This window comes from Dryobates pubescens, chromosome 15 (assembly GCF_014839835.1).
Source record: "Dryobates pubescens isolate bDryPub1 chromosome 15, bDryPub1.pri, whole genome shotgun sequence".
Classification (NCBI taxonomy): domain Eukaryota; kingdom Metazoa; phylum Chordata; class Aves; order Piciformes; family Picidae; genus Dryobates; species Dryobates pubescens.
Genome location: NC_071626.1, coordinates 9,048,855 through 9,076,035, shown reverse-complemented (window position 1 = coordinate 9,076,035; position 27,181 = coordinate 9,048,855). Strand labels below are relative to the sequence as shown.

At 50.4% G+C, this 27,181-nt stretch overlaps 1 protein-coding gene and 1 long non-coding RNA gene across 2 annotated transcripts in view; both read right to left on the bottom strand.

The window, feature by feature from the left end:
• Positions 1 to 8,612: 8,612 nt before the first annotated feature.
• Positions 8,613 to 17,395, bottom strand: ELFN2 (extracellular leucine rich repeat and fibronectin type III domain containing 2). Its single transcript, XM_054167839.1, has one exon. The coding sequence runs from the start codon at positions 17,027 to 17,029 to the stop codon at positions 14,624 to 14,626; it is 2,406 nt and encodes an 801-aa protein (XP_054023814.1). The 5' UTR covers positions 17,030 to 17,395; the 3' UTR covers positions 8,613 to 14,623.
• A 50-nt stretch (positions 17,396 to 17,445) lies between these two features.
• Positions 17,446 to 27,181, bottom strand: part of LOC128897844 (uncharacterized) — a 54,584-nt gene continuing 44,848 nt past the window's right edge. The window contains exon 3 of the long non-coding RNA XR_008462609.1: positions 17,446 to 17,702. This is a non-coding gene — a long non-coding RNA (uncharacterized LOC128897844). The remainder of the gene's footprint in view (positions 17,703 to 27,181) is intronic.

Genomic DNA, 27,181 nt, shown 5'->3' with positions numbered 1-27,181 from the left:
TTGGCTGAAACAGTGATGCAGATAACCCCCCAAACCTAGTGGTGAATACTTGCTGGGACAAGTTTTGCCTTTCTTCAGCCCTTCCTCAGCAATGAGCTGGCTTTTTTTTTTGCGCTTTCTTTCTCTTTTTTTCTCCCTAGTTCCTTGGGTTTTTTCCACCCCATATGGTCAATATTTAATTTCTGGTGAACAAAGATATTTTTTTCACATTCTGTTTCCCTGCAGGAAACCAATTCCTTGCAGGTTTGGATGACTCAGGATGTGAGGAATTGCATTAGATATTACAGAGGAGAGGAAAATAGGTGGACAGGGGAGGAGGCAGAAGGGGGCGAACGGGGGGGAAAGAAATGGGAAATGGAAGCATGTAGAAGGTGGTGAGTGAAAGCATCAGGAAAGGGAAGGGGAAGAGAGGTGGAAGAAGTCATGATTCCCTAAGAAACAGAGGAGAGGGACAGAAAAGTAAGCTGGAGAACCCAGGAAAGAGAATAAAAAGCAAGTGCCAGGGGAGTGAGAATGGTGAGGAAAATACAGAGTGCAGGAGAGGAGAAGAGATGTGATGGCCATATCATGCCAGATAAAGCAAAGGTGAGGAAGGAACCTGTGCCCTGTTCTGACAGTGCTTTGGATGGCTGGCTGCTTCTCACAGATAAGTGTCCAGGCAGAAGAGGCCCTGAGGTCTGATTACCATCATGTGTTTGTTGCCTCTCTCTATCCACCACACTGATTAGACTTGAGATTTAGTGAGATGGAGGGAAAGTGAGGGAGACAAATCTCTTCCATTTCCCAAAGACACTGATGAAGTTTATCTGGGGAATAAGGGATGTGACTTTCCAAAGGACCCAGAGAAGTCCATCCCTCCCCTAGAGCCAGAAGGGAATTTTTCCAGGGTTTTTTAAGACCCAGGAGCTCTACAAAGGTGTAAATTCACAGCTGTAGTAAGCCTGAAGTTCATAGTCTTTTGTGGAAAGACCACATCATCCACCAGAGTGATCACTCCAAGGCCTTCTAGCAATAGGACAAGTTTTGTATTCCTCCAAGAAGGCACTGGGGTGTTGAGAAGCTGCACTGATAAAGGTGACCTCTCCAGGGCAACAACTCCAACTAGGGTGGAGAGCTGTCATCTAACCTGCCTCACAGGCTGGCTGACCTGCCTCAGCTTCACCTTCAAACACTGACTACACAACAGTGCTGGAGAAATTGGTGCCCCTTTCTCTGCTACGGATTTGGATGGTGATGAGTGAGCAGTGTCTCCTCCTCATCCCCACAGATGAACAACCCAGCACTGGCAGAGTGGATGCAGTCAGAGCAGATCATCTGATGGGGACAGCAAAACCTGGAGAATCATCTCTCTCCTTCACACTCTACCACTGCTCTGGTGCTCTTGTCCACTGCACACACAGCCACAGGCAGGCTAACCTTCTCAGAGAAGCAGGAGTCATAGAAGGGTCCATGATGTCTTCTTACAGAAGCAGGCCACACATGCCAGAGCAGAGTGGTCACCTGGCCACTGTGGGTGGACAAGTGCCTTTAGAGATCACTCAGGCCTTGGTGTCTATGGATGCTGCACTGACAAGCTCTTTCTTCCAACTCTCCCTTGCAGATGCAGAGGAAGAAATGAGGAGTAATGGGGAACCTGCTCCCCAGCTATCCCTCCAACATGTGACCACAGCTTCATAGGGGTTCAGAAACTCATTACCTCCACCACATCAGCCATTACACCTCAGGAACAGCTCAGGTTGACCTGCCTCCTCAGGGCCTCTTCTTTACCTGCTGGGTTTTAGAGATCCACTGCTTTTGCTGGAGCAAAAGCTGAATCCCATCAGCTGGTGCTGAGAACTGGGTCTCTCAGCTGCATTTTCTACACCATCATGTGTCTTCACTGTCTCACTTCAGTCTGCATCCAACCATGTTTCTCAATTTTCCTCTCCAGCACCTCCAATGCCACTGGAACACCCTTCTCTTTGCCACCACAACCGCCATCAATGCCACCAGCACCTCTTACTCCTCTCCCCCAAAGGCACCATTCCCTACAACGGCTGTGAAAAGAGGGCACTGTCCTCTTGGAGTATGGTAACATAGCCCTGGAAAGCCCCTAATTAACTTTAATTATCTAATTCATGGCTTCATCCTGGCAGCTCCTGCCACAAAGTGCTCAAGAGACAGTGTCAAAAATACCAATTATCTCCCTGGCTGCCACTTGAGAAGCAGAGAGAAAGAGAAAGGGGTGTCACGGGCAGGAAGCCTGGTGGGTGATGGTGACACAAGATAGAGACAGAAAACATGTGGCAGAGAAACAGAGGCAACAGCCATCTCCCACCTTATCAGGAAGGAATGAGAAGCTGGGATCTCATGTTTCTTGTGGCCCAATGCCCAATCTGAGCAAAGCCCAGCACGAAACCCCTTTCCCTGCTGGCAAACAGGTATCATGACATTAAGCAGCCACTTTGCTGTGACTGAAGGCACTCATACACACCAGGGGCAGCCACTTCAGCCTTTGTAGCATTATCTTGCCAGGCCTAGCACCTCTCTGCCCTGATGAACCTACCCTATGACACAGTTTTGCTTGGCTTGGCCATTTTTGTCAGCTCAGGACCTTTATCCATCAGCACATGGGCCATTTTCAGCTGTTAGAAATCCCCAGCCTTAAATCCATCCTTGGATAAACTCCAGATGTTCAAGAAGGGGAAGAACAGAATGGAAGGAAGTCCCCTGACCTGTGTAAGCAGGCAACACCTCATAGGTCTGCACACAAGCCTGGCTCTTTCTCATGCTCCCTGGCAGAGGTCCTCAGCTTCCCTCGCCCTTTCATCAAGCTCCATCTTGTTATTCAGGTCCTGTTTGCCCCTTGATGCTCATGGCAGAGCCTCCACTGTCTTTGGAGCTGGAGTAAGACAAGTGGGACAAGGCACTGGGCCGGAAAATTGGGTGCAGAAGTTGCAATGAATTCTTAATGATGCCCTTTCTGGTGACACACACAGAGATGGAGCCGAATGCTTTTCCCTTTCAAAGTGTTTGTTATTTAAAAAGTGATGAGGTTTTGGATCCATTTTCCACCACAGCATTGGGCAGGCCTCTGCTTACTTCTGCCATGTGTAGCAGGAGCCACCAATACAGCTTCTGGAACTCACTTTTGATGCCATTCCCTCCTCCTTTGAGGATGCATGTCAAGTGTCAGCCCTTGAGTAGGCTGGTGTGGCAGTTTTAGGCTGATGCCTAAACTTGAGTAGAAAGTGATCTTGAGTAGATCTTGAGTAGAAAGTGATAGGATGGAAAGAAATTATCATTGGATGCAAAGGGAAAATAATGATCAGGTCCAATTAATCCCATTGGTCTGAAAACTAACACAAAGTTAGTTGTATAAACCAACTTTCTTTCTTTCTTTCTCAGCTTCTTCACTCTAGCAGATACTAGCTGGTGGTTTAGCTTGGCTGTTGCTGACCTTGGCTGCCTTCTTGTTCACAGGATCACAGGATCTCAGGGGTTGGAAGGGACCCAAAGAGATCACCAAGTCCAACCCCCTGCCAGAGCAGGACCATACAGTCTAGCTCAGGTCACATCCAGACGGGCCTTGAAAGTCTCCAGAAAGTCTCCAGAGAAGGAGACTCTACAACCTCCCTGGGGAGCCTGTTCCAGTGGTCTGTGACCCTTACAGTGAAGAAGTTCCGCCTTGTGTTGAGGTGGCTAAGTACTAGCAAGCTACTTTATGCTCTTCTCTCTCTTTTACCTTGTACAAGGCAGGGGGTGGGGAAGGGAGTCAAGAGGGGGAAGCAGTTGGTAACCCCCTGGTTTTGTCCAGGGGAGTTCTTCTGTTGTTTACAAATTGTAAATACCTGCAAATAATGTATATTTGCTACATATTCATTGCATTCTGTATTTCTAGATTGTAGCTTTGCTTGTAAATACAGCTTCATTTGCTTCCATCAGAGCTGGTCTGGCAATTTTCTTTTGTTGGGGGGTGTGTGTGTGTGTAATTTCAACCCCCCCCACATCTGGCAATCCCACTGAATCATATAACCATGTTGTGAAGATGGATTCTGTTCAAGGGAGCCTGATGAGGGAAAGGAAGACACAGATCTCTCTGGGATACCTGAGAAGCCAAGGTGTGGAGCAGCTCTGCATCCTGCCAAAGTTTCACCAAGCCTGGGGCAGAATCTTTTGGACAAAAATGACAATTTAATTTCTGTGTTGTATGATCTGGATGTGCTGGAGCATGTCCAGAGAAGGGCCACGGGGATGATTAGAGGGCTGGAGCCCCTCTCCTATGAGGACAAACTGACTGAGCTGGGGGCTATTCAGTCTTGAAAAGAGAAGGCTCCAAAGAGACCTTATTGTGGCCTTCCAGTATCTTAAGGGGGCTACAAGAAAGCTGGGGAGGGACTTTTTAGGGTGTCAGGGAGTGATAGGACTAGGGGGAGTGGAAAATAACTAGGAATGGGTAGATTCAGATTGGATGTTAGGAAGAAGTTCTTCCCCATGAGGGTGGTGAGACACTGGAACAGGTTGCCCAGGGAGGTGGTAGAATCCTGGAGGTTTTTAAAGCCAGGCTGGATGTGTCTCTGGGCAACCTGATCTAGTGTGAGGTGTCCGTGCCCATGGCAGGGGGGTTGGAACTGGATGATCCTTGAGGTCCCTTCCAACCCTAACAATTCTATGATTCTATGATTCTAATTGTCAACTTATATTTGAAGGAATGACTGTTAGCAGTGCTTCAGATCAAAGCTTTTCTTAACTTTCACAGTGCTGTAAGCTGTCATTGGCTCCAACAGAAGCTCAACACGTTTGGCTCTGTAGTGATGTAGCAGTGATACTAATCCAGCCATCATCTTAACTATACATGATCCTTGTATATCTGAGACCTCCTTCCACCTCTCTTGTCTTTTCACTTCCAAATCTTTCACTCTCAGGATGTTTGAGTTTGCCTTCTCCCACCTAGTTTTTCCTCCAAGGTTGAGCAAGCAGATGTAGAGGCATGAGATTGAACACATCGAAGTGCTGGGTTCTACACATTGGCCACAACAACCCCAAGCAGTGCTACAGGCTGGGGTCAGAGTGGCTGGAGAGCAGCCAGGCAGAAAGGGACCTGGGGGTACTGGTTGATAGTAGGCTGAATATGAGCCAGCAGTGTGCCCAGGTGGCCAAGAAGGCCAATGGCATCCTGGCCTGGATCAGGAACAGTGTGGCCAGCAGGAGCAGGGAGGTCATTCTGCCCCTGTACACTGCACTGGTTAGGCCACATCTCGAGTACTGTGTCCAGTTCTGGGCCCCTCAGTTTAGGAAAGATGTTGAGGTGCTGGAACATGTCCAGAGAAGGGCAACAAAGCTGGGGAGGGGTTTGGAGCACAAGCCCTATGAGGAGAGGCTGAGGGAGCTGGGGTTGCTTAGCCTGGAGAAGAGGAGGGTCAGAGGAGACCTTATTGCTGTCTGCAGATACCTGAAGGAAGGTTGTAGCCAGATGGGGGTTGGTCTCTTCTCCCAGGCAACCAGCAGCAGAACAAGAGGACACAGTCTTGGGCTGCACCAGGAGAGGTTTAAGCTGGATGTTAGGAGTAAATTCTTCATAGAAAGAGTGATTGGCCATTGGAATGTGCTGCCCAGGGAGGTGTTGGGAGTCACCATCCCTGGAGATATTTAGGAAGAGACTGGATGGAGTGCTTGGTGCCATGGTTTAGTTGATTAGATGGTATGGGGTGATAGGTTGGACTTGATGATCTTGAATATATAGAATGTATGTATTCTATGTATGATCTTGAAGGTGTTTTCCAACCTGGCTAACTCCTATTCTATTCTATTCTGTCTATTCTATTCTACTCTAGACTACTCAACTTCTATTCTATTCTATTCTATTCTATTCTATTCTATTCTATTCTACTCTACTCTACTCTACTCTACTCTACTCTACTCCACTCTATTCTATTCTATTCTATTCTATTCTATTCTATTCTATTCTATTCTATATTGTTCAGTGACATCCTTTGCTCCCATGCTAAGGATGGCTATGGCCTGTGCACTTACACTCCCAAGTCCATCTGGGCTCTGTGTAGATCTCAGTCTGTCCTCCAGCTCTGCATGACACACATCTTTGTGTTTTAATTGAGTGCATCCAGGACCTGGGAAAAGATGTTCACCTAACCATTCCCTAGCATTCTTCCATTGAAGGACAGCCCTTGTGACAATTGTCAGCAGTGTGGCCCTCACATCCTGCTCCATTTGCTCACTGCCCTTCAGAGCTGCTGGCTGCTGCTTCCATTGAAGCCAGCATTATCTGGAGGTAAGGGATTCCTAACAGCTTGGCTCAGGCTTGGCTCAGGGTTCCCAGGCAGTGGAGCTGCGGTGAGCAGTGATATCTCCTGATCTGACCTGGCTGCTGTAAAAACCACCAGGATCCAAAGAGAAAAATAAAGCTCAGAAAGGATGTAAGCTCTGCAGTGGAAACAGAATTCATCTGCGAGGCTGCAGTCCCACTGGAGATGCTCTGCCAGTGCTGCCAGTCAGTCCAGAAGAGGGCAACATTGCCCACTTGCCTTCTCATTCCACAACACACGTGCACATGCATGCCCACTCCTAGCAGAGAGGTTTCTGCTGTCCTGTGTGGTTTCCAGCAAAGGCTCTGTGGATAAATCAGCTCTTTCTGTGCTTGGGTAAGTTACTGAAGTTCATGGGAGTGAAAAAGAACCACATAAGCATGAACCAACCATACAAAATGGTCTTCCTGAGCCTGCAGCCAGCCTAAACCAGAAGGTTATGGGGAGCTGCACTGTTCTCTGTGATGGGTTTGCTTGGCAAGCCAGTTCTCCTTGGCCACTCAGGTGACTCCCTCCCTCACACTGCCCACTGCAGACACTTCAGTGTTTACAGAGCAGCATTTCTCCCACTCCACAACATAGGCATTATAGCTCACCAGGCAGGCTCTGGAGGCAGAGGTCAGTGTGGTTTGCTGGAGGGATTGCATCAGTTGGACACAGTTATATTCAAAGGCACTTGAGAGAACAGCACAGACTCCCAGGTGCAGCTCACACCTCATGCCTTCCCTGGTCACACACCACATTACAGACTTGGTGCACAGCAGAGGACTCCCAAGGTCTCTGCCTGGAATCAACTGAATGCTGCTTAGATACAGGCACTGCTTAACTCTTTGATCACAGATCATTCTGTCCTGGAGGGCTGACTACAGTGCTTCCATGTCCTCTCAGAGCCACAATTCTCAGCTGGCTTCAGGACATTTGTGATCACTTCAGCCCTAACAGTCCTCTCTTCCCAAAGCTTCCTGCTTGCCCTAGACAGCATCTGCAGATACATCTTGTCCTTCCTCATCCCCGTGGCAGAGCAACCAGATGAAATGTAGGGACTGTGGAGACAAAATCAAATCTAGCAACAAAATAAACAGCATGGGGGCACTCCACTGATTAGATTACTCCTCTTTATAATTGGTGCATTAATTCCTCCCAAAGTTTGAGATTCTCTGCCTCACAAGGCCCATATCCCTGCACTGCAGATGTGAAGGTGCCAGGAACACTGCCTTGACCCAAAGATCTACCTTTCCACCCAGCACATGAAGGTCTCATTAACCCCAGCAGAGCTGCTCTATGTTACGCACCCCTGTCCACCCCCCAGAGGTGCACAGCCCAGCACCATTCCTTCCCACACTGAATCATGCTTCCCAAGTCCAATGAAGAACGCGTCAGACTGTGAAGCATCTGCCTGTAGTAGCATCTGCCCCCAAGGCCGCTCTAAAAGCAATTCAAGCGTTAATAAGAGTCATCAGCTACTGCAGCGTGTATATCCAGGAGCTGAAAGTCACTGTTGTGTTTATATTCACAGCCCCCTAGGATCATTTATTCCTGCCCCTCCCTACACTAGGAGCAGAGGCCGTGAGCTCAGCACACCCAAGAAGGAAACTCAGAATCCACGGTTAGACCTATGTGATCCAAGCTGGGTGTGCCAGGGCAGAAGAAACCCTCTGAGCCAAACAAGTGTGCCACTCCTGGAAGAAACTAGGAATGAGGGAAAAAAAATACCCACAGGAGGGAGAGAAGACATGCAAGGGAATGGCTGCTATGTCACCATACACAAATTGGCCTAATTAAGTATATAAATGCACCAATAGACACGGATTTGCTGTCTGTAGTCTCGACTTTAAATATTGATGCTTAGGAAGAGCTGAGATCAGAGTATCTGCTGGTGGGTTAGGCTACAGATTGCTCAGTCATTATCCATGGCCGAATCACCTGGCCTGGACTGCCTTCTTCCAGAGAGCTCTGGCGCTTGGGCAGAGGATGCTTCTCACAACCAGCTGAGGATTTGTTATGTCGGTGATGGGCAAGGAATTGGTGCAGGAGGGGATCAGTATCACAGCAGAACTGAGGACTGAGTGAAAATGAAGCTGTGTCCAGACAAAGTGATATTCGAGGGCAGAGGAATGGTGTGTTTGGGGGGAACAGATGATCACTGAGTGCTTGGGAGAACCCACAGTCCTACTCCCACACCCCATCCCAGCTTCCTCCGTTTCTCCTGTACCCCGTTCCGAGCCTCCCACCCCACCCCAATTCCTCCACAAAACAAGGCTGCAGAAAAAAAACTGGACTCAGAAGCAGCTTTTCATATTCTTTGTTTGTTGTTTTTTGGATTTTTTTTTTTTAAATAAGAAATTTATTGCAAATATAGAAATTGATTTTCTCCATACAGGAATCTCCGAGTTGAGGAAAAACGATTTCGTGCCATTCAGTTTTAAAACAGGAAAAGAAAAGGAAAGAAAGAAAGAAAGAAAGAGAAAAGGAAAGAAAAAGGAAGAGAGAGAAGGAAAATTTAAAAGAAGAGAAGAAGAGGAGGGAAGTAAAACAAGAAAAAACCAAGAAGAAGAAAAGAACATAACTCCAACTCAAATCTGTCCATACACAACCGGGGGGGGTCACAGGGTTGGTTGTTACAGAAGGAGGAACACCAAAGAGGCCACAAGGAGCCAGTCCCAGCAGCTGCCTCCCAGGCCCTTCCTTACATTCAAGGGCTGATGCCCCTGGCTCTGTGCCCAGCAGCTGCCCGCCCCTTCCCACCCCCTCGCCCCAGGTGCTGTGCTTGTGGATGGACCAGCCGGACCAGCCCTGGAGGGTCTGGCCTGAGCCAGCCAGCCTCTACCTCTTCCCCCCAGGGAAGGCGGAAGGCAGGCGGTGGGGACAGGCCACCCAAGAGCAAGGCCTCACAGTGGCGGTGGTAGTCATGGGGGAGGCAAAGGCCAAGCCAAACGCGCAAGGATGGGGCAGACGGAGGGGAGACTGTAAAGAGGAGAAGGTTATTTACCTCCCAGTGGGGTGAGGAGAAGACAAAGTGCCCATCCAGTGGGAGAAGGAGAAGCTGGGCAGAGACTGCCCTCTCTCCACGTGGGGACAGGGGGTAGGTTGGGGCAGCCCCGCGGAGAGCTGCCCTGGTGGGACTGCGCGCAGAGAGGTATAGAGACATCTCCCCGCGGCAGAGGGAGCCGAGGGAGGCAGACCAAGAACGCCCCTCACAGTAGAAGGCCAAAGCGGCTGGAGGGACGGGATGCAAGAGTGCGTGCGTGTGTAGAGGGAGGCAACAGACACTCCTTCTGTCCCTTCTCTGGGGAAAGACCCAAAACCACCTGCTTCAGCCAGGGGGGCAGGGGGCAGCTGAGGTGGGGCAGGCTCTGTCGACGCTCCAAGAGACCCCCATCGCTCAGTGGAGGGTGGTGCTCAGCGCTCATCCCGCGTCAAGCCACCCCGAAGATGCTTCCTCCTGCTCAGCCGCTGGGCCAGCGGCAGGCTGGCTCCAGCAAGAGGGCACAGCTCCGTTAGATTCTTCTTGCCTGCGGCTTGTGCTGAAGGAGGTGGTGGCAGTGGAAGGGGCGTTGTCCAGGCTCCCCAAGGCTGTGTGTCCTTCCAAATGCAGCTGAGCTTTCCGGTCAGCAGCAAGCATGGTGAATGTGCTTTTGGGGCCCTTGGTCCGGCTCCCACCCATGTGGCAACTGCCCACCCTGTAGAGCTGAGCTCTGTCTTACGGGCAGGGGCCACAGCTCATCATGAATTTTGCCCAGCCTTTTTCTTCAGGCACTGTTGACTTGCTCCCCACCTCCTCTCAGAGAGCCTCCACTCCTCCACTCAACTCTTTCTCTTACTGGTCCCTTTTCCCTGTTAGCATCCCATTCTTTCCCATGTGGTCATCTCTTCTTCCCCTGGTCTTTCCAACCTGTCCCTCTTCTCCACTCTCTCCATATCCCTCTGTCTGTTCGCTCCTTGCCTGCCCATTCCTTGGTCCCACTTAACCTTCCTCACCTCTGCTGTGTTTGCCCTTCCTCTCTTCCTCACTTCATTTTCCCCCCTTCTGCATCTCCCTCTCCTGCACCTCCCTCTCCTTCCCCCCAAGCCTGCCTGGCAGAGCCTCCTCAAGGAAGGCTGGCTGATTAGCATTGCAAACACACAGAGGCCTCCTCAGCCCGACATAAATCTTCATTTGTCAGTCATGAATATTTCACACCTGCCTCAGGAGGGATTTATTCAGTATGGAAGACTGAGGAGGGGGAGAGGGGAACATGGTACTGCAGCATAAGCTGGGGCAGCACCAGTAGGGGTGGGGAAGAGCTTTACCCCAAGGTAAAAACGAGGCTCTCACCTTTGCTCTTCTGGGTATAGGAATTCAGCCCAGGCTGCCTCCCCTAAGCCTGTTCCTGGGATGAGATGGCAGGTCAGCACCCAACCTCATTCCTCCTCCTCCATGTTCTCCAGTGAGGTCAACTAAACCCTTGCTTTCTGTGCCAAGAGTCACCAACCTAGAAAGAAAATGTCAAAAGGGCTGGTCCTGGCTCTGACCTATGGATCCACTTTGCCCTGGGAGAAGGCAGGGGTGAGGGACTCTGGCCAAAACAGCCACAGAGGACTTAGGAACTTCAGGCAGTCTCTCTGCCCTTTTCCCATCAGGTTTCATCATGTCCAGCCCTCTGCCAGGACCACCCACGGGAAAGGAGGGGTAGGACAGACCTAATCCAGAGCTCCCTGCAATCAGTGGGAGGGGGGGTGGTGGGAGGTCTTCTAAGGGATTGCAACCAGCTCCACACCAAGGTTTTGCTGTATCAGAGACTTCCTTGTAGATGAAGCACTTCTCGTACCCCCAAGAAGAGCCTTGCTTGTAGATTTGGGGGAAAAGAAACAAGGGTATGGGGATGGCAGTAACCATTTCTCTTATGAGATCTATCTTGATGGACCTCACTTTTGTTTCTAAACAATTAAGAGAAATTATGACCACTAGAAAGAGCAGGCCTTTGGTATATAACACATCCCCCTTCACACACACGACCCTGAAAAGCATCTGAGAGACCACGCTTAGGGCAAGAGGAGGAGGAGACTGGAAAGAAGAAGGAATGGTTTTTATGGGGCTGATTGTGTTGGGTTCTCTTTAGGGTGTGTTCCCTGCCAAACTGGTAGGAGTCTCTCATAAAATCACATCAGGGATGAATGAAAGGAGCAGGGAAAACAGGGACAAGGACAGGAGAGACCTTGGGGGAGGTGGTTAAATTCCAACAAACTGGCACATACACAACAGGTGTTTGCTCAGAAAAAATACAGTAAAATTGTCATGCAAATAGAACGGTAAATCTGCTTTCCTCCAACAGGGCTAGGGTCACCTTGTGAGCCCTCATCCCTGAGGAGGGAGCAGGACAAGGAAGAAGGGAGCAGGAAGGAAGGGGGGATTCTTTGTTCCCCTTCCTTGCCCTCTTCCTCCCACAAAACAGTCCATCTTGTGCAAACTTCACCCCTTGGTGTGGAGTGGGGGGCTACAGCTGGGAGAGAAATGACTGCTCCCTCCTACCCAGCCTTACCCCCACCACAGGCAAAAGAAGGGCCTGATGATGTCTTTATCCCTGACCTTTCTTTCTGCCTCATTGGGGTGATGGGGAGAGAGGGCAGAAACCTGTAGAAGTTAATGCTCTCCTCAAAAGTATAGACTGGATGGGACTGATTACAAGACCCTACAGCAGAGAAGCACAGGTAGGGAAGACATGGGAAGAGGAACAGGACTCCATCTCCCCATGCCTGTCATCCCTTTTTTCCTGTCCAGTTCTGTGCCCCAGCCGTTGGTCTTTCTTGCTTGGATGGTTGCCATGTTGGAAGATCACTGGGAGTTCTCCACCTGGTAGCTGGAGAGGTATCTGCTGTGCCTAAGCATCTCCCACAACATTTACCATTCTTGCTTTGCTGTGTTGTCCCAGCATGGAGGAATGCCTAGCAGCACTAATGTGACTTCCCTGCATCCTCCTGCACATATACACACGTCTGTGTACATGCAGCCCTTCCTCTGGCTTGGACTGGTTCTTACAGTGTGGAATCAGCCCCAAGAATACCTGTGGACTCAAGGCAAAATGATGCTTTGACTGTAGGAAAGCAGGCTGACAGTGAGGGAGGCTGAGGCAATGAGATCAGGACCTGGTCTAGGATTATACCAGCATCCCTACAAGGAAGGAACCCCACAGATCTTTGTAGGTTCAGATGTTGGGGATTCCCACTCTGGTTTTTGCACACCAAGTTCTGCCTACTTCTGCTCCTAACTTACAGAGGAAGTCATGTCACCTGCAGCACAGAAACCAGCTCTCACAGCTGGCAGTGCTATTACCTGACAGATAACAGGCAGATTCTCTGCAGGCAGCACGTAAATCCCTCTCAGAGAAGCTACTACACATACACCATTCTCCCAGGGCCACCCAAAACACTGGGGCTTCTAAGGAGCAACTCAGAAAGAAAATAGCTGCTTAGGAAAGGCCAAAATAACACAGGTCCTCACCATGATCCAGACTGAGAGGAGCAGTTATCAAGAATTAGGGTGTGCAGCTCCTGGAAAGGAGGTCCACTGTGCTACATAAAGATGCACTCACTAGGCAGCATCCCAGCCTCACAAGAAAGCTTTGGGGGAGATGGCACCAAGGCTGTGCTTTGTTGGACTGCTCAGAAATGGGGCAAAATGGAGAGAGCAGTGGGCTCCTTCCCAGCTTTGTGGCAGATCTTTTATCCAAGGGATAGAGGTTGGGACCTAGCAAGTGAAACTGGCTTTTTAGTAAGTTAGCAAAGTATCCCTAAGAAATATTTGTCACAGTTAACTGTCAGAAGATGGAGGATTTAGGAGGTGATAGGTTGCTCTGACTCTCATGAGGGTCTCTAAGTATTCAAAGGAATACTTTCATCCAGAGGCTGGTATCCTTTTCTACCCCAGCATGCACAGTGTAGCTGCACACAAAGGGAGCTTCTTCTGGAGCCATCCCTCTTGGGCTACTCCCAGGCCCCAGTCTGGCATCCCTTTCATTTCCTGTGCTTCTGCCTTCAACCTAGGCCAGAATGTCCACAGACTATTTGAGCAGAATCTACTTTGTGGCTTTTATATCAACCCAGTGATGTGAGCAACTCAAATCCTACCCTTGACACTGGATGATGCTCTTCTTGTGCATACCCACCCCATACTCCATGGTGCAAGACAGTTGGGAAGAGCTGCAAAAGGTTCATGTAGAACTTGTTCTGAGCTCCTCTCAAGGTCCCTTCCTTACAGCAAAGGAAATATGAGCAGAGTAGCAAACTTAGTGTACAAAGGCAGCCTGAGTATAAGTGTGTATGGTGGGGAGGACCTCTGACCTGTGAGATTGGTGGAGAGTTGGGAACCCTTTACACCTCTAAGAGACTAGACCTTCCTGTCTTTTCCTCCACCACTCCTTGAGGTCTTGTCTTGCCATGACAAAGGGCACATTCATACCATCCCACCAACTAGCTCTGAGCAGACCCTGTCACTCCAGGATTGCTGGTATTCAGCATCAACAACATGGCAGGAGAAGGGAGCCAGGAAGATCAGCAAGGGCACAGAGCTGTTGCACACAGGTCCTACCTCTCTTGTTCCTTCACACGTCTTCTCCTTCCTCTAGGGAGAATGGAGGTTCATGAAAGATCTAGACAGAAAGTGCAAGCCTAGGGAGATTTGACAGAGAAGGGTGGGGAAGGGCAAAGGCAAAGAAGCAGATAGTTTCTTCCAATAAATCCCACCTATCTTGGAAGGGGACAGGCCTCCACTGCCAAAAGAAATGAGGGTAAAATGAGTGATGGAATAGTTGGAAAACCAGGCGTATCAGGTGGGCAGACAAGCTTTCTAAACCAAAGTCCTCCCCCTCCCATCCAAAAGAAGAACCAGCCCTGAACGGGAACAGAAAGAGCAAGAGTTCACAACTGTTTCATGTCCAGTGAGCGTCTATCCCTGCCCTCCCTCCCCCTGCCACTGCTGCCACCCCCTCCCAGGCCATTCCCACCCAGCCCTGCTCCAGTGTTGTTACCACAGTGTCAGAGCAGGACACTCCTCCCAACCATCTGCAGGCAGAACAATGGTCCCCATAACACAGTAGAAACAATTTGGCGTGTGTGTGTGTCTGTGTGTCTGTGTGTGAGAGAGTTTGTTGTTGTTGTTCTGTTGTTGTTGTAAACTTTAAGAAACGATTCTGTCAGTTTTGTCTTTGTTGGGAGGATTTTGTTGGTGTTTATTTTTCACAGTCAAGTGGCATGGGTTGTGTCTTTGTTCTGGTTGTTGGGGAGGGGGATCTTGGTTTGTTTTTGTTTTGTTTGTTTTGTTTTTCCTTGGAAAGAGCAAGGGAGAGTCACAGCTTCTGCTGAGCAGAGACTCCTTTCCAGTAATCCAGGATGTCATGCAGATCCTCGTCCTTGGCAAACTGCACTTTCTTGCGCAGGGCATGCCCAGCCGCCATGTAAACCTCCTCCCTGTGGTGCTTCTTGTAAGGCCGGAACCGCTCCCAGATCTTGTGGGTGCTCTCTGATGAGTACTCAGGGCTGGAAGAGTAGCCTGAGAAGTAGTGTCTGGGGGAGAGCTGGGAATACGTGGAGTCTCGCTTGGACCTGGAGAGTGGCTTGAGGAATGACACCCTCTGGCTCAGGGTGTCTGCACTTTCCTCATAGTACAGGGCCGGGAAGGAGTGACGGTGCTCACTGCAATGGTAAGAAGGCTTCACCTCCAAGTGGTGGATGGCGCCCGGGGACACCAAGGGAAGACGATCCAAAGGGCTGTTGAGTGGGCTGCCCTTCTCAATGTATTTGGAGTCAGACTTGCTGAGTGGTGGGTGGTCAGGCACATCCAAGCTGAAGACCTTGGCGCTCTTGATGGAGCCACTAGAGGACACGCTGCAGGTCTTTCTGGCCACGGCAGCATCAGCGCTGAGCTGACGCTGCAAAGGGTGGTGGGAGCTTTCCTTGTAGGCTGGGGAAAGAAAGCTGGGCCGCTCTAGCCCACCCGAGGAACTGGCTGGGATGGACTGGCACTCAAAGGCCATTTCTGAGTCAACACCAGTCCCACCACCCAGGAAAGAGGCTGTGTCCAGCTTGAGGGCATCAATGCAGTTGTTGATGATCTGGTTGACCTTGTCTACCTCCTTGGCTATAGTAGAGATCTCAGCAGCTGAGCCTTGCCCATTGTCAAGCTCTCTCAGATCCTCATCCCGCTGGGTTCGCTCCAGCCCATCCCCACCACCAGTCCGTACCTCAATGTAGTTACCTTTAGTGGTGACTTTAGGAGTCTCCATCCCAGCCTCTATTGACTTTGATGGGGGCAACTTCTCCCCAATCATGGAAGGGATGGAGGACATCCTTGAGACAGGGATGACTGGTGGCTCACCCAGCTTCTGGGAAGGATGGACCATGGTACTGGTATCAATGTCTGACCCATAACGCATCTCCAGAATGGTCTTTTTGACATTGAGGGACTTTTGTTTCTCCTCCTGCATCCTCCGCTTCCGCAGGCAGTAGTACACCACCCCCAGGACAATGACCATCCCAAAGAGGCAGCCCAGGGTGGTCATGATATAGTGGGTAGTTGTGGAAGTACTGGAAATAGGGTCCTCCCTGCCTTTGCTCCGGGTTGCAAAGGTCAGGCAAGTGTGGTTGTAGCGCCTGTTGTTGCGGATGGAGGCCACGCAGAAGGTATAATCAGTGTGGGCCTTCAGCTTGTTGACAGTGACATATTCTTTCTTGCTTTTCAGTGTGGCTATGTCAGAAACATAGCTGTTGTTGTATTGGACCAGCACATACATCTTACTGTAGGGCATCGGGATGGTTACCATCAGAATGGCTGAGGTGATGGTGACGTCGTGGAGCTTGATGCTGGGACTGAAGGAGGAGTCGGTAGTGGAGGAGGCTGGAGGCTTGACTGAGAGGAAGTCACCAGGGCTGATGGCTGAGCCTTCATCGAGATCTCTCTGGGAGTCAGGTGTATAAGGGGTGGGGTTGACCCTGGAGAGGGAGGGGATGGTGCCACCTCTGCACATGGACTGGAAGATGGTGATGGCATTGCGGTTGTGGTGAGGCCGAGGTACCAGGAGCGGGTAGCCAGCGAACTCCCGGGGAGTCTCACACTGCAGCCGGTCGTAGTTCTTGGTGACATTGTTGAAGAGCGCCAGCCAGTTAAGAAAGCTGTAGAGGCTGCAGTCGCAGTTGAAGGGGTTCCCAGCCAGCTCACACACCATCAGATTGCTCAAGCTGGTGAAAGTGTTCCCCTCCAGGCGGCTGAGACGGTTAGATGACAGGTCAATGCTAATCAAGCTGGGGCACTCCGAGAAGGCAGTTGGGGTGACCAGCTCGATTAGGTTGTGCTGCACAAAGAGGAACTGGAGACGGGCCATGCCCCGCAGCATGCCCTCCGTCAGGTTGGTGAGCTTGTTGTAGCCCAGCTGTAAGACCTGGAGGTTTGACTGGCCCATGAAAGCCCCGTCCTCAATATAGGAGATCTCATTCTTGGTCAGGTTCAAATCAGTCAGGTTGCCAAAGCGGTTGAGGGAGGAGTACAGCACCACTTTGAGCTTATTCTCATTCAGCCGCAAGTCGTGCACCGTGCTGTTGATATGCTGGGGGATGGTCTCATATGGGGGCTGGTTCTGGCTGCAGATGGCCAGCCACACATAACCTTTGTCCCCCTCGATCAGCCAGCAGTCACCTCGCACAGTGCCAGGGGAAAACAAGCAGAGCAGGGCAGCTGTCCACAACCCCAGGCACATCATGGTCTGCAGTGGTGCCCTCACCAGGAACAAAAATAAATAAAAGAAACAAACCAACCCCAAATCTCAGGACCACAGTGAAAGGAAATTAAGGGGCAAGGGGGAAGAGAAAGGAGCAGTAACTAGGGTTTAGCAATAGAAGGGCAAGAGCATCCCAGTTCTAGTGGGTGTCGTCACCATTCTTCCTTTTTGCCCTCCAGGTCAAGCCAGGAGCGTGGAGCAGGCGGAACAGGCACAGTCTGCTTCCAGCACACCCAAAAGCTGTGAGCGTGGATGACTGGTCTGGAAGGGACCTACCTTGTGCTTCTTTTCTAAACAAAAATTTAGACTGAGGATAACTAACCTTGCCTGATGAGGGACTCACCCACCTTCTCCAGTTTTCTCCCTCCCACCCACCCCCCACCCACACTGAACTCACCCCCAGAAGCAAACCAAGTTCTCCCTGCCTCTAGTCTTCCCCCATCCCTCCACGGTGTGATTTCCAGATCACAAGAACAAGGTAGGGCTGCCTCCTCTGTCGCTCACAGTTCCTTGGTTCCTTCTCCTTCTCTTCCTTCTCTCCAGAGTTCCCTCTGAGAAGCTTCAGAGCTTCAGATCAAACACATCAAACCCAAAAAAAGCCACCAGAGAGGGAAAGAGCAAGTGTGCACGAGAGAGATCCATCTGTCACTGGAATCTGGAAAACAAAACACAGGGGAGACAAGAAGAGACATCAGTTGGAGGGGTCTTTGTGATAAGAGTATTGACAGCAAGGTTTCATCAGAAAAGGAAGGTGGGGAAGACACAGGATTATGGGGGTGGGGGAGGGAGAGGGTTCAAGCAAGAGAGGATGCCTGGCACACTGATAAGCCTTTGAGAAGGGAACCCTCACTGTATACTCCTGTATCAGAGGAACACAGAAGGGTACCTGGGTTCCCTGAAGTAATGTGAACACAGACAGGGAGCTGGGGGAAGGCAGTGGCATGGGGATAGAAGGGGAAGGGGATGGAGGGTGGGAAATACAAGGCTGTTACTGCAGGCAGCTCAAAACTCCTAGTGTAAACAAAGGCAAGCCCCAGGCACATCCAGAGCCATGGATTTTCAGCCACCTGAAGATGGTGTGCACAGAATACTTGAAGCAGAGAAGACACACATAAATCTCTTCCCCCTGACAAGAAAAAAACTAACACTTTTTTTCTTTGTTTCCTTCCTTCCTTCATGCAAGAGGGATAAATAATTCAAGCCACGTGTAACCACTTGTGCTCTAAAAATTGTCCCTGCCGCTTGGTGCAGCGACAAGGCTGTTGAGGTGAGCCAGCCTGGCTTGAACATGCTGAGGGGAGGCAGGGTGTAAGCAGTGTGTCAAACACCAGCCTCCAGTCTCTCACCCAGAAATGCCAGCAGTCCTGAGCTGGAACACATCGCCTGACTAACCCCCGCCAAAGAGAGGTGCACAGCTTCTGCCTTCCCGCTTTGCCACCTTTCCTTGGGGGCTTCTGAACTGCTGTGGGAAAGGACACCTTGCAGGAATCAGCATCAAAGTGACATCTGCTTCAGTGTGGGTTTGGGCTATGGGCAAGATCCTGATTCTGACTGAGAAGGGCAGCCTGGAGCACCTTTCCCTCCAGCCACAGCTTCAACGCTTCTCCTACTGAGCTGAGACAGGAGCCTGGCAGGGGTGTTCTCAAAGGAAATAATTTCATAGAGCAGCTAAAACATAGGCAGCACACTTCTTTTTTTCTTTTCCTTTTTTATTTTTAATTTTGAGGAGATATAAACCAATAAAAAAAAAATAGAGGAAAGATTCTTAGTCAATGAAAAATAAAGATTCCTTCTTGCCCCTTTCATTTTGGGGAAAGACTGCTCACTGAGGATACCACTGAAGCTTTTGCTGCAAAAGCCGAACCAATTTCTGGCACAGAGACACAAAGGGCAGAAATGAAATGAAGGAAGATAAATGGAGGAGGAGTGAACCCTTGAGGAACAAGGCTTACGTCTGTGGCGACATCTGAGCTGATTTGGGTCTGTGGAATTACCAGGACAGCTGGATTAAAGGATCAGAGATAGTGTCACAGAGAAACACTTACATATTCAATAATCCTAAAAGTAAAGCCAAGATGGAGAAGGGGAGGGAAAGAAGAGCCAGACCAATGGAAAAGACAGAAAGAAAGCCTCTGTTCCCCACAGCTCATCATCTGAGGCCCTGAAACTCATGTCGTTTGTGGTTGTCATATGATGGCCTCCAGCTGCTGCCTCAGCTTTGCAGCAGCCAGCACTGAAGCAGAAGGCAGAGGTTTTTACAGTCTGTTGCTTTGTTTCTCAGCCTTACAATCCAATGAGAAATAATTTCCTGACACTGTCTCCCCAGATGCATCAGAGAAGAGGCACATCTGGCACTCTACAGGTTGAGACCCCCAGGCTTCTGATATTCTTCAGCGCCTGTCCCTTGCCTTGTTCCACCTTTTCCAGAGGTGACTCCATGCAGAGATCCAGCCAAACATCCACACCTTCTCTGTCCCTTTACTTTTCTCTCTGATGCTCCTTCACTTGGCCTGGTCTCTTCCACTGAACAAAACTGTGGCAAATACAAGCATGCTTTTGTGTACACTTGATGTCAAAATTGTGTCCACCCTGAAGAGGCCAGAGGGTGCCCCTCATCAAGCAATGAAAAGCTTAGCCCAGATTTTTGTCAGCATCCTTCTATGAGCATTATACCTTGGCCTGTCTGTCTCACCTCACCAAATACCCTGCAAAACATCCAGCTCCACACAGGAATCTCACAGCCCCTTTGCTTTGACCTTTTCTGGTAGGGCAGGCTGCTCCAAATGTTGGGCTGAAGTCATCAGTGCCTGATGTAGCTTGTTTATGGTTCACAAGGAGAAACTCTTGAGGCCACCACCACACTCCTCTGCAGCTCCTCCCCAGTAATTGCTATGAGCTACCCCATCCCAATCAGGGAGCTGCACTCAAGTAGCACAGAGAGGGGTTGGGGAAGGAGATTTCCTAGCAGCCTGAAAAAGTAAGCTGTGACAAGGTTAGGAAGTGGATAGAAAAGAAGGTGGTGACCTTATCACTCTCTACAACTATCTGAAAGGAGGCTTGTTGAAACAAGGTGGCTGTCAGTCTCTTCATCCAAGTAACAAGTGATAGAACAAGAAGGAATGGCTTCAAGTTGAACCAGGGGAGGTTTAGATTGGGTATTAGGAAAATTGTCTTCACTGAAAGGGTTGTCAAGCTTTGGAGCAAACTGCCCAGGGAAGTGGTTGAGTCACAATCCCTGGAGGTATTTAAAAGATGTGGTGCTTAGTGATACAGTTTAGTGGTGGGCAGTGGCAGGTTAACAGTTGGACTTGATGACCTTAAGGGTCTTTTCCAGCTTAAACTATTCTATGATTCTATAACACAAGGGGACCATGCAGACAAGACCTGCTTCAAGTCTGTCTCCTGCAATGGCTGTGCAACCTTGCCTCAGCCACAGGCCAAAGGAAGGGCCAAGCCCTTCCTCAAACTGAACACTGATCCTCTTGGGTCTCCAGAGCAGCTATGTGCAAGAAATATGCAAACCCTGCCATTCTTCCCCCAGTGGCACCCATCTTCTGACTATTGCACTGGTTTTAAGGGCCAGCCCAACATGTGGCCTCCTCCAGCCCTGCTCCCCTTTCAGCTCATCACTCTGCCACCAGCTCCTGCTGCAGCACTGCCACAGGAGTGCCAGTCTCCAGCTCCACCACAGCCATGTCCTGCGCTTTAGGGAGCAGCTGGCAATTGACAGGCAAGGGGAGGCAAAGGATGAGGGTCAGCACCATGCCCTCCCTCGGCTGTCCAGAGCCAAATGAACATAAATCAGATGGTGTTGGAATCCAGCAACACAAGGAAGCAACACTCCACAGGTCCTTTTTGCTGGCCTGAAAAGTGCTGACAGTAGAGTTGGCTGTTTCACTCCCTCTCTTGCTTCTCAAGCAAAAGAACACAAAGAAGCAGGGATGGAGAAGAATGGGCAAGAAGAACAAGGGCAAGCAACTCCATCCCAGAGGAGATCTGAGGAATGGGGACACATGAGTCGTAGAGAGCCTGGTTTGATGGGAGGCTGGAGTTACAGACAAGAGGCAAAGTTGAGATGTGGGATCTATTTTATAAGGTTGGTACAAGGTCACCACCCCTGTATGTTGAGCCTATACCTCTCTGTAGGGCTCCAGCACTCTTCAGTGTAACCTAAAAGGCTGTTACAAACGTGCCTTTGGTTTCTGGCCATCCTCAAGTGTGCAAGAGCACCAAGGAACAGTAATGTCATTGTGTCCATGAATGGCTGTACCCTTCTTGGCTGGTACGAAGTCAGCCCATCAGCTCCAAGTTCCCAATGGTTTCCCTCAGGTTTATTTCCTGCTAGCAGTTGCTTCAATATTATTGGCATTTCTTTGCACCAGAATGCATGGAAAAGAGCAGAAGGACAGGATGATTCCCCTGTCCAGAGGAGAGAATAGGGAGGGGAAAAGGGAGGGAGGGGAAAAGGGAGGGAGGGGAAAAGGGAGGGAGGGGAAAAGGGAGGGAGGAGACCCCCAAATGTAAGTCAGGAGATGGTTGTTCTGATAGACCCAGACAGCCCTTTGGTTCAAGGATCAAGGTGGCACAGGGGATGACACAGGAGTACAGTCACTAGTTAGATTTCCAGGTATAAGACCAGGTTACAGCACAACCACTCAAAGTATGGGCAGGAATGATATGAGGGACAGAGGCAAACAGGGAGCTGGGTGGTTAGAAAGACCATGAGTGAGGATACAAATTATAGAGGCCACACTATGAAAAAGCAACCAGAAAAGCCACCACCAGCAGCAATTTGGGCCTGAAATTCTGACCCTGTCAACCTTGTCCTCCTGGGGCCCACTGCACTGGAAAAGCCATCACTTAATTCTACCCTTGCTTAAACGGTGCTAAGAGCCTGCCATTAGAAATGCATGCATTAAAAGCCTGCCAAACATTCTTGGCTCCTCTAGGGACACCCCGAAACCAGGCCAAAGCTCCTGCTGCTTTCTTATGCTTTGTGCTGCAGCTGGGCATCAGCCCTCTTCCCAGCTCAGTGTGCTGCCTGCTCCTGGTGGGACTCAGGGCAAAAACACCACCTCCTCCAGGCTTTGCCCCTGCATCTCTTGACTTCAAGGATCCTCCCAGGATTTCCCTAACCCTTTGCCCAGAGGTGTGTCATACTGGGAGTTGGTGCCTTACTTTAAGGGACTCTCCACACCTACTGGATAGTTTCTGGGATACTTACTGCTCTGAGCATCACTGCAGATGCTTCAAATCACCACCTGGAGATGGTCCTTGCTTTTGACCTTGTCTGTAGTGAGAGGGTTGTGGGAGAAGCTCACAGCAGGGGTGTGACAGACAACAGCAGCCCCTTCCCTACCAGCCCCACTGCTTTCAGGGATGCTCCCATTTCTTGCAGGAGTTACCACTGAGCCATGGTGTGAAAAAATTATGGCTGTGCCCTGAGATGTTCCAGCATCCCTGAGTAGCTTGAGACCAAGAGAAGAAGGATCAGGAAGCCTGATGACACAGCCCTTTGTGACCTGAAAAACATTTGTGTGCATGTGTATGAGAGAGAGAGCAAGAATGTCTTCTACTGCAGCTTCTCTGATGTCCAGTAAGGGTTGGGCACACACAGCTCTCGATCCTTTAATGGATCTCTGCAAAGTTTTCTCTCTCACTTTCTCTATTCACTAATTTATCACCCTATTTTCATGGCAAATGTGAAATCTCAGCATCTCTGAGACCCATCCCATTTGTTTGCAACTGGCCCTGTAGCTTCAAAAACCTGGAGGACAGAAGAGCTGGCCTTGGCAGAAACACAGAAATAAAAGAGAGGTTGTAGAGCTACCCTAGAAAGTCATGCAATAGAAGGGTGTTTTCATGTCACCCATCAGACCAAGCCTTCATCCCTTACAGAGGTTGAACTGGTATGAGTGGGTCCTGCTGAAGGGTGACCACTCACTGTTGGAGGCTCTCTGAGTTTTGGCAGAGCACTGCCACAAGGGAAATCTCATGGTTCAGCTCCGGGCAGGTTCATTTCACTATACACTAACCCATAGTGCCTGCTGGGAGAAAAATCACCCCTCTGAAAGTTGGGCTGGCCCTGCCATGAGTGGGGAGGAAGCTCACAGCTCCCAAACTCCAGCTGTCCCTGACACATGGAAGTTCAAAGTACTAGGATCCCAGCAGGACACTGTGGTGAGGAAGCCCACAGAGGATCTCAGCTGCTTCTCACAGGACACTGCTGCAAGGATGCTTTCAGTGCTCAAATTCCAGCCAGCAACGATGGAGCCCTGCAGAGAGGAAGGGCAGAAAATTGAAACACAGGCTGCAGGACTCCCCTGAGGAGATGCTGCTCTGCAGTCCTGGCTTTTGGTCAGTTCAGGGCATGGGAAGGGTTTAGGTGTTAACCTGAAGTTCCATCTGCCATACACACACACCCAGGCTCAAGCAAATGCACAGCCCTTGACTCAAAACCTTTTCTGGGCCAAACAGCTTGAAGACTAACCATGGGGAAAAAAAAAAGAAGGGAAGCCAAGAGGAGTCTGTATATAACCCCCCTGCTCTCCCACCGTGCCTCCCCAGCAGCGATTAGATGCCTAATTTGTTAGGCAGCAAGAAAGAGAGAATAGGAAAGCTCAGGGGACAAAACCGAAGCAGCTCAGAAGCATAAAAGAAAAGAGAGAGCTTTAGAAGCTTAAATCTTATTTTAGAGTGATAAATGTTGGCAGAAAGGTCTTTCACATGCCAGCAGTTCCCTGGCAGGCCAGAAAGCCACCTTTGTTTTCCAAAGCAAAATGGTTACCTCTTATATTAATATGATTATTGTAGATTAAGGGGGATTTACATCAAGCCAGCTCCACCCAGACAGCCTGAGGAAGCAGCCCACATACGTGTGCATGGGGGTAGGCATGGGAAACAGCCTTCTCCAGGTAGAAAGGAAATCAAGAGATTACAGGTTCTATAAAAAAAATATATCAGCAGCAGTAAAGCTGCTTTTGTCACTCTCCCTCTCTGGGAGAGGGGGGCCTGGGAAATAGCACTGCCTTCAGTGTCATCCCATGAGCCCAGGCATGAGGCAGTGAAAAGGCTTAGAGAGAATTGCTGTTGGCAATGGAGAGGGAGCATGGGCTCTCTGTGACCGTCTGCATGGACCTGCCACAGGGAGGGCAACAGCAAGATGGCTCTGCCTGGGCACGGGCACCGGTGTGCATGAATGGTGGAATCACCTGGCTGCAAAAGGAACATCGAGTCCAACCATAACCTAACATCTCCCTGTGCACAGCTGTTAAAGAATGTCCCCAAGCAATTCATCCAAACAACTTTTAAACAGTTCCAGGGGTGGTGACTCCTGGGAAGCCTGTTCCAGTGCCCAGTGACCCTTGCAGTGGAGAAATTTTTCCTAATGGCCAAAGTAAACCTCCCCTGGTGCAACTTAAGGCCATTTCCTCTTATCCTATCACTCATTACCTGGAAGAAAAGGCTGTCCCCCACCTCACTACAACCTCCTTTTAGGTAGTTGTAGAGAGTGATGAGGTCTCTCCTCAACCTCATCCTCTCCAGCCTAAACAACCCCAGTTCATGTGGATGTGAGTCACTGAAGACAAAGGGGTGGTGGTGTTGGCTCCAGGGGCACAAGTTGGAAGGGGAGTATATGTGAAAGAGTTGCTGTAGGTGATGGGGTAGCCATGCAGGCCAGGGGTGTATGGGGGTTAATCACTTTGTGCAGCAGAGAATGAGCACTGAATCCCTGGCAGGGAGAAAGCGCCAGAGGGAACCAACCATGTGGAAAATGACTTGAAGGTGCTGATGGATGAGAAGCTGGCCATGAGCAGAGAGTGTGCATTTGCAGCCCAGAAGGCAAATCATATCCTGGGCTGCATCAAAAGAAGTGTGGCCAGCAGATTGAAAGAGATGATTCTGCCACTTTGCTCTGGTAAGACCTCACCTGGAGTACTGTGTCCAGCTCTGGAGGAGCCCTCAACACGGGAAGGACATAGACCTGATGCAGTGGGTCCTGAGGAGGGCCATGAAAATGATCTGGGGGTTGGAGCACCTCTGCTACGAAGACAGGCTGAGGGAGCTGGGGCTGTTCAGCCTGGAGAAGAGAAGGCTCTGGGGAGACCTAATAGCAACCTTCCAGTACCTGAAGGAGACCTACAAGAAGGATGGAAAGAAACTGTTTTACAAAGACCTGCAGTGATGGGATGAGAGGCAATGGCTACAAACTAGAGAAGAGTAGATTTAGATTGGATGTTAGGAACAAGCACTTTACTGTGAGAATAGTGGAAGACCAGAACAGGTTGCCCAGAGAGGCCCCATCCCTGGGGACGTTCAAGCTGAAGCTCGACAAGGCTCTGGGCAGCCTGATCTGGTTGAGAATGTCTCTGCTTACGGCAGAGGGGGTTGGAACAGATGACCTTTGGAGGTCCCTTCCAATCCAAACCATTCTATGACTCAGTGAAAGTAGCAGCTGTGAGTGTCTGGGTGGGGTTCATGAGTGTTTGCCTGAAGGAGTCAGTGAGGAGAAAGGGGTGGGAGTGTTGGCCGTGGGTGTGGGGCTGCAGGGCCGGTGGTGGCAGCGCAGGCTGTGCGTGGGCATGCGTGGCTCACAGGAGATGACTCTGGGTGTGTGAGTCTCTGTGCGAGAGAAGGGCTGTAGGAAAAGGGGGGGTGGGGGTGGGGAAGCACTCCTATATGTGTTCCCCACCATGAATCACAGCAGGCTGTGAGGTCTGGCTGTGTGCATCTGCACATGGGAGCAAGTTGCTCTAGGAGTGGCCTCTGCTCTCCATGAGCTGCTGTGGGGAAAGGAACAGGAGTGGCAGCTCTGTGTGAGTGTGTGTGAGTTGCTGCAGGGAGCAGGCCAGGAATGGGGGTTCTGGGTGCATGGGAGGGAGCTTCTGTAGGGAGCAGGTTGGGCACCCTGGCCCTGTGTGTGAGACACTGCTGCAGGGGAGGGCAGCATGTCCAGCATGAGACCAAGAGAAATTCTTGAGCTGTATGTGATGTCACTGCGAAGACATCCACCCCCTGAGGGTTACTGTGACACATCTGCTGCCCTATTCCTGCAACAGGACCTCCTGGCTTTCACTGGGCTGGCTGTAAATGGCAGGTCCACGAGGTATTTGAGAGATGCTCTCACTCAGACTGAGCGTATCTTCAGTACTTCTGGATGATAAAACATCCCCGGCAAGCCAGCTGTTTGGACTGCCCCAAAACATGCTACCTTGCTGGTAGGGCAGGGAAGGGGCATGGAAGGGGTTAGTCCTTGCTCACTACTGTTTCTTGCTGGAGGGATATAGCCTAAGGAATCACATAGGTCCTGGGCTGGCTGAGGGTAGCAATCACATTACAAGGTGCACTCGTGGCCAGTCATCCTGTAAAGGATGCCTCCAGGCCTGCAAACTCCTGCAGGGTACAAGCATTGACATTCTAGAATCCTTCAACACTCTCTCCCCTTCTAGCTAACCTTCCCCTGGGCACCCATCTGAGACAGCTTCCCTTGCTGGCAGTGAGACCTCTCTCCAATTAGGACAAACTGCACCCCAGAACAGCTCCAGTATAAAAGCTCCATAGCCATCATTCCCACGAAAGGAAGAGGCTGCCCTTGCAAGGCCTTTCCAGCCAGAACGGCTGTTATCCTGAGTCATTAGTCTGCAAGCTGCCAAAAGAGGGGGCAGCCCCTGTGCTCAGGTTTCCTTCAAATGGAGAGTCAGTCAGAAGCAGAAGCTGTTACAGACGATGGTTCAAATACAGCAGATGCACTGCTGATCCGGTGAGGGGCAGAAGCAGAGGAAAGGTGTGGAGGGACACGGAGAAGCTAGTTCAGGTGACCCAAGAGTGAAATGATGTGGCAGCTTAGGCCAATGGGGACATTTCAGCCCCCCAGAGCTCTTCCTCTGGTCAGTGGCTGCCTGGATTCAGCAAGGACTAGTCCCACGCAGTACAGAACATTATGTTTCCACACGGCTGCTTCCACCTTCCCTCCATTCTCCACCCTCAGGCAGCGGCAGCTCGGTCCCGCTGGGGAGGGACCCTCCTCCCGGCCAACTCGCTCACCTATAATTCAAACTAACGCCTGACACGCATTTTGACATGCTAGCTGTGCCTCCCTTCCCTTTTTCCCCCACTACCTTGCCTTGTTTAGAG

What these genes read in the sequence shown, in the direction of transcription:
- ELFN2 (XM_054167839.1), bottom strand. Translation starts at nt 17,029, where the DNA reads ATGATGTGCCTGGGGTTGTGGACAGCTGCCCTGCTCTGCTTGTTTTCC.